At 37.8% G+C, this 7,508-nt stretch overlaps 1 protein-coding gene across 1 annotated transcript; it reads right to left on the reverse strand.

Moving 5' to 3' along the window:
* On the reverse strand, window positions 1-6,559 carry LOC141431500 (eukaryotic translation initiation factor 4H-like). The gene is given in 9 exon segments (XM_074092689.1): window positions 1-230; window positions 1,230-1,281; window positions 1,284-1,468; window positions 4,392-4,468; window positions 4,470-4,535; window positions 5,140-5,321; window positions 6,063-6,151; window positions 6,154-6,185; window positions 6,495-6,559. Coding segments are annotated over 9 exon segments (963 nt in total). The 5' UTR covers window positions 6,545-6,559.
* Between the last annotated feature and the right edge of the window lie 949 nt (window positions 6,560-7,508).

A 7,508-nucleotide genomic window follows, 5' to 3' on the forward strand; every position in this document is an offset into this window, starting at 1 on the left:
TTAGCTACCGTTTCGGCGCTCAAACAGGGCACACATAGACGTGGGAACGTCGACACATGTCCGCGAGGGGGCGGGGTGCGGGCGGTTACTCGTTGGGGTCTCTTTGAGGTTCTCCTCCCTCGGCCGCGCGCCCCCGAATATGGAGGAGGCCTGCGACGTGGAGGCCAGCGAGTTGACGGGCTCCGTCACGGTGCGCGGCTTTAGGTTCAGCTTCGGCCGACCGGTCGTGTCTGCAACAGGACAACGCTCACTCAATATCATACATAAACATAATTATGTATTTTAAACCCTTAACATTATGTTCGCGTAAAGACAAATACAAATATTCTTTATTGCACACCATAAATCAGTACAAAAAACTTATAAATAAACCCTCAGATTCAGGGTAAACAATACAAAGACTCAACGTTTTTTTTTCTCGTTACCGTTTCGGCAAGTATTATCTCTAAGTTAAGTAGTATCTCTTTTAGATGACGCTCAGGGTTAATTTTTCTATGAAAGCTAAAGACAATACAGTACGATTACTTGGAGTTAACACTTGACAGATGGGCGTGCCTTCAGTCAATTTTCAACTTTGACGACATACAAATAAAGCCATTTTTAGTATACCGCTACCCACGTTTACAGATTATGTAAAAACTATTTTATTCGTATGGCCTCAAAGTTGAAAATTGACTGAAGGCACGCCCTTCTGTCAAGTGTTAACTCCAAGTAATCGTACTGTACCGATGATGATGCTAAATCTAGCGCGATCAAGTTCTTGCGACTTGTTCTTCCGCAGTTCTAATAGATTTGGAGGGGTAATGCCGTTTAACTGAGCGGTTAAAACGCTCGAATATTCACCACTTTGCCAGATACAGACAACACAACTTTTCTGCAGGTTTGTAAGTTTTATTGATTAAAGATGGACACGTTAACGTAGTAAAATTTTAAATCCTGTTTGATACGTAATCACGCAAAACGGCTTTAATGAAATTTGGCACATATATGCAAAAGGTAATTTGTTTGTTTGTTCCGCTTTCACTCCTTAACTCCCGTACCGATTCGCAATTTTCTCAAGCAACAGCTAGTCATTATTAATGAATGACTAAGCATCTTACTTATTTAAATTTTTGAACATGGATGAGCGTCTCAATTAAAATAGTATTAAACCTTGGCGAGAAATCACTAGAATCTCTAGATAAACTCTATCAACTATCTTTTTTCCTGAGTTCAAAGGAGGTAATTACCCGGGCGTGAATTCGGCATGTCATCGAAGTTTCGCCGCGGCGGTGGACGATTGCCTCCAGGTCCGGCGCCCGGGCCGGCGCCCCCGCCCCGCCTCCGCCCCCGCCGGAGCGACCCATGCGGCCCCAGTCGCCGCCGCGGGGCTCCTCGGAGGGACCGCGCGAGGAGCGGCCCTCGCCCCGCGACGAGTCCCGCTCGGCCCACCGGTCGTTGGCGGGAGGGCCGCCGCCACGCTCGCGCTCTGTAAACGCACCATCGCTAAAGCCTTCTAAACAGGGAATAGAGAATATACAAGCATTTTTTTATTTATTCAATTATACCTTTATTGTTTGACAAACCGAATTGCAAAAGAATCTTTTAAATATCATCAAAAAACTATGAAGATGTGGACGTTTTAGACTGTCAATTAGACGGACAGGTTCGTCATGGACTGTGACGTCATATGCTACGACGACCATACAAAGTACATACTCATTTTTTAGAAAGAGATGGAATGCGTTCATTCGCTTATATCTTGCTTATTATTTAAAAGATATTCATGATTTTACGTCATTCGTTTTATTTTCCAGTATTGTATCACGTTAAATTGTTTAAGAGAAAAATTAGTGAAATGAGTGTCCGCATTTTAGTCACAAATCATTTCTGAATGTCACAAAAAATCACAACACCAACTACGAGGGCTGTTTGATAAGTACCCGTTTTCTAAATATATTAATATCACTGGCCGAAAATAAGTATACCACCTTTTTAAGCCATTTTTCAAAGGTGGGAAATTTTAAAAAAATGGCATTCTTTTGTTTTCTTTTCTCATTTGACAGCGATTTAGTGAAAGCGTGAACTTAAAATTGTTAAAATGGAGAAAGAACAGTATCGGCCTGTAATTAGATTCTTGTTTTTGGAAGGAAAAACATGTGATTAAATAAAAGTAAGAATGCAAGCGGTTTACCATGAATGTGCTCCTTCTATGACAACCGTCAGATATTGGTATAACGAGTTTAAGCGGGGGAGAACAACCAGCGGGGGGGAGTCTTTGATGAGGATCGCCCAGGCCGGCCAATTGAGGTGACTACAGACGATATGGTTAAGAAAATTGAAAATATTGTTTTAGCCGACCGCCGAATTAAACTTCGAGAAATTGTTGATGCTGTAAACATTTCAATCGAGAGGGTACAACACATATTAGAAGAAAAATTGGGTATGAAGAAAGTATCGGCGAGGTGGGTGCCGCGTTTACTCACGGAACCGACTGACTACTTCGGAGCAGTGTTTGGTCGTGTTCAAACGTTACCCGAAGGAGTTTCTGCGTCGTTTCGTGACCGTGGACGAAACGTGGGTTCACCACTACACCCCGGAAATGAAAGGGCAGTCGAAGCAGTGGATTTTACCGGGTGAACCTGCTCCAAAGAAAGCAAAAACCATCCCATCGGCTGGAAAGGTCTTGGCGACTGTTGTTTGGGATTCACAGGGTATTATACATATTGACTACTTAGAAAAGGGGAAAACGATAACAGGGCAGTACTATGCCAATTTATTAGCTGAATTTGACGCCGTGTTGAAGGACTGTTTCATCACGACAACGCCCCGGCTCATTCGTCCAGAGTTGTGACGGCGAAATTAGCAACAGTTACGCTACGAACTATTGCCTCACCCCCCGTATTCTCCAGATTTGGCCCCATGCGATTTTTTTTTGTTTCCCAACCTAAAAAAATGGCTCGGTGGTAAGCGATTTGGATTAAATGACGAAGTCATTGCCGCTACAGATGACTTTCCAAAATCATACTTTTTTGGATGGTTTAATGAAGCTTGAGCTTAGAGTTAAAAGGTGACTATGTAGAAAAATAAATGCATACATAAAAAAAAAATGTGTTTTCTTTCCACTTTTCAAACAGCCCTCGTAAAGTTCACACAACTAGCTCCCCAGGGTGAAGTCAGAGACAAATCCAGATGAAGAATGAGTAGATGATTGGTGAAATGCATGGTCCTGTGCCAGTTTTTTTAAATCTCGACCCAGAAAAATGTATGAGGTCCATCATGACCAGATTGACCATCTTACTTCTAAAATAATTGTGTTTTTTACAGATATGTTTCTATTGAAATACTATAATGCAAGCAAACACTGTAAAATATAGGATGATATTTCATTCATATTTGCTTGCATTATAGTTATGACAAGAAGCATCACTTTTTAATATATAAGTCTGTTAAAAAGAAGTAAAGAAGCTGAAATAATGAAATATTCAAATCTGTTCATGAAATGGGATTAGTATGAGAAATTCTAGATATTTTTTACAACAGAAACATGATACGAAGTTATACAATAATAATAATAATAACAATAAAACTGTGCTGTGAAATTATGTATGATTGATACAGCCAAGGCATAACAGTCTTACACAAGTCATATTTCTGGCAAACAAATAAAATATTTTGAGTAACAAATTACAAAAAAAAACAGTCAGCTCTTTGAAAGTTCACTGACAGACAGTTATTTCATTTAAAATTTATAATAATCAGTAATATAACTTGTTTGATCGACACAAAATGAATTTACTACGAAAAATATTAAAGTTCTCAAAATACAATTCAATAGGGCAATTGAAAACATTAACAAACAATTTTAAGACACAATTCCCTTCCACCCATAGTCGGTTGATTTTAGTATGCTGAGGCCTAAACTCTGCCATAGATTGTAAGTGCCAGGCCAGGATAAATACTCTTTCTACAGTGAAACAAAAATGTTAATGAATTTGTGCTCTATTTATTACTAAATTATCATTAGAACCTTTTTATTAGTAGTATTTTAATCTCAAAATACAAACTGAAACCATTGAACAAGAGATTCAAACAATCACAGCAACCTGTAAAAAGTGAAGTTACAACAGGTAGCCGCATTAGTTCCGCTTTTTGTCACATTCGTTAGGTTCTTCATCAGTCATTCACAGTATTGACATTTATAATTATTTTAGGTCAAATTTTCTGACTTTAGACTATGGAAATGAATAAAACTAATTAGCTAAAGCATGAAGTTACCAACTTTGTTGTAATTTGGTACAAGAGCAGCTAAGCAACTCTTCCCTCTATAAAGATAAAGTAATGTCTGAATTTAAATCAACGACTTTTGTTTTATTGTGTGTCGAGCATAAATGTTAGTAAAGCAATGTTACCATGAGTAAACCCTCCACCCTGGTTGCGGGGTGCGCGGCGGTCTCCGTCGAAATGGTCGTACGTACCGCGACCCCCCATCCCGCCTGAAACCACCGTCGCGTCCGCGCCCGCCGTCCCTTCGGCCGCGATCGAAGCCTCCTCCTCTGTGAACACATATGGAATGCCAATTTACAGTCACGCCACAGCTAGGTATTGGTGCTGGTGACACAACACAAATTTCTTGTGTAAACCTAATTCACAATACTGTATTCCTTCAGTTAAAGAAGTAAATCAAGGTTTTGAAAACAGTACCTATATCTCTTGAACGAAAGATCAAAATTACAAAAAACACAAGATTCAATTAAATAATAATTATCATGTCATGCCATTATAATTAATTAAATGACTGTGATTATTCACTGTTGACTAATAAATCTATTAAACAAATTGTATTATCTAGTATTATGTTTTTTAGAATTAGCAAAAGCTAATTCTTTCTTTCTTTAAAACAAAGAAGCAGTTTTTAATATTCAACAAAATGTAAATGTAACCGAAATAAATTTAATTGAAGTGTATTAATGAATGATTAATAAAAAAAAACTATTTTGAGTAAATGAAGAAAAATGCTAAGCTATGTATGTATCACTTTAAGTAAAAAGAAAATAGGTAACACTGCCATGCTCTTGATATCAGCAGCAAGTATGATTTTTGATCTTTAACAGAATAAAGATACATATTTCATTATAAGGTATGTACTTAATTACTTACCGGTCATTCCTTTTTTCTTCTGCCACATCAATTTTAATCATATTTCCATCCACATTGAGATGGCCACTCAATTCAATTGCCTTGATCAAATCATCAAGATATTCAAACTCTACATAGCAAAATCCTTTGAATCTATCTGTTTCTTTATCCATAACCAATCTCACATTCTTTATGGATAAATTCTGAAATTAAAATGTCATAGGTTTATACAGAGGCACCAAAAGACGAAATGAGCGCTTAGTCAAATAAAATCAGTTTTTGTTACATTATTACCGCAATCTTCCTATGTGGAGTGTACTTGCATTGTCAACCAATATACTATTTATCCATACCAAATTTCAAGTCTATGCGACCATCGGAAAAAAGACAACTTCCAATATTTGATTACCCAACCACACAAGAAAAAACCAGGATAGGATAGGTGAGCTAGTAAAAGAACTGTTTATGTAAAATTCAGATTTGTACCAATCAAATCTCAAAATCATGGTCGAGATGTCAATGCTTATGTCTTTTATTTCATTTTACAGGGGTTTCAAGAAAAAAAGCATTGGTACAGAGTTCATTTAATATAACAAAAATGAATCACATTCGTATAAAGGTAGAAGGAAAATTTGATGAATGTTCTTTCAAATTTTTTTAGATATAATTAGTCTTTACCAATAATATATTAAAATCTTTATCTACAGTTGAAAAACTGCATTGAACGTAATTCTGATAATTTTATTTTGCTATGAAAGGTCATATTTATTAGAGGTTTACTGTAACTCAGCAGTAGTAAAAAAAACATGGAATAACAAGAAAAATGCCACATGCTTTGACAGATGATGAGTAGCATGGTTTTTAATGTTGTTTTTACTAAATTTGTGTAACAGAAAGATGTGCCGGAAAATGCATACAATAATTTGCATAGAATTGGTACTTACGGGAAATATTCTGTTAATATCTCCTTGAATGATATCAGAAGGTAAATTGCCGACGTACGCCTTGTAAGGGGGCTCCGAGGGGAGCGGGCGCCGCCCGCCGTCCTTCGACCGCCGCCGAAGTCCCTAAAGTCACCAACATAACCAAGGAATAATATAACCTATAAATTGTATCACACACACTACTTTTAACGATATTTCATAATTAAATCTTGATTTCGGTACACTTAATGATATATAGAAAGTGGTAATTCTTCACACGTTTTCTCTTAAAATCGCAATTTCAGTTTATGTTATCGCTTTGCCAAAACAAGTGAATTATCTGCTAGAAGCTATGGTGCACTATATTAAATAGGAAATCCCCATCGCAAAATCACATAATTGAACTGAACAAGGGTTAAAAAGGCTTTTTAAATTATATTTTAAGCTTTATACCTAGGATTTCCATCGTCGAAACCACTGCGACCTGCCATGTTTAGAAACATGGAACACTGAGCGCGCGCGCATTAGTTTCCTATGGAAGCAGCCATTATTTATTTTTTCAAGTAACAACATTACACTTTAAACATACAAATATAATTAAGCTAATGACTTTCATTACTTAATTACTTATTTAAAAAATTAAAACTGAAAGCCGATTTTTCATAATTAAGTAATAATTAAAAATGTAATTAATTATTAGTCAAAATTAAATTTGAACATGGAAACACTTCATCGTAATAACCGTAAAGACGTAACTACACTTCCATGGAAAGAAAGATCTGCAGGCTACTACGAAACTCGAAACACGAAGTTCGTGTCGTGCGGTCTCTCTCGCTCTCGTATTAAATAGTATAAGTGTCAGAGGGCCGCACGACACGAACTTCGAGTTTCGGGTTTCGTAGTAGCCCTGCTGTTTATAAAGGACCCACAAAGCCCTGTATGAATGCGATACAGAGAGCAAAAATCGGCCGACGATGCATACGATCGGCATCATTCTGCAACACAGATAAAGAAGTGTGTACATAAAACGGCAATTACACTGCGTCGTACACCTAATGCGGTCGCCGAATTTGTTTCAAACTACTTCGGCAAACGACCGTCGCCTTTACATTAGTCTGTCTGTTGTCCGTCTACTGCGGCGGCCTATTAAGGCGGTGGCAGCTGTCGCCCGCCGAATGCAGCCGACTACCGTGTTCTTTACACTTTTGCGGTCGCCACTTGCAGCATGCGGCGAACGACTCAGTGTAATTGCCGCTTAACGTTCTAGAACTGGAAAATATCGTGCTTCATATTTTTTTTTAATCTTGGTAATTCATGTTTTTGAACGAAATTCTTTGACAGCGACACAGCAAATGTCATTGACGTGACGTTCGCTTAACGTCACCTTAACGTCAGATCCCATGTGGATACGCGATTCTTTAAAGCATGGGAATAATTTTGTTTTAAAAATGAAGGAAGAAACGGAAG

This window comes from Choristoneura fumiferana, chromosome 9 (genome assembly GCF_025370935.1).
Source record: "Choristoneura fumiferana chromosome 9, NRCan_CFum_1, whole genome shotgun sequence".
Taxonomy (NCBI): domain Eukaryota; kingdom Metazoa; phylum Arthropoda; class Insecta; order Lepidoptera; family Tortricidae; genus Choristoneura; species Choristoneura fumiferana.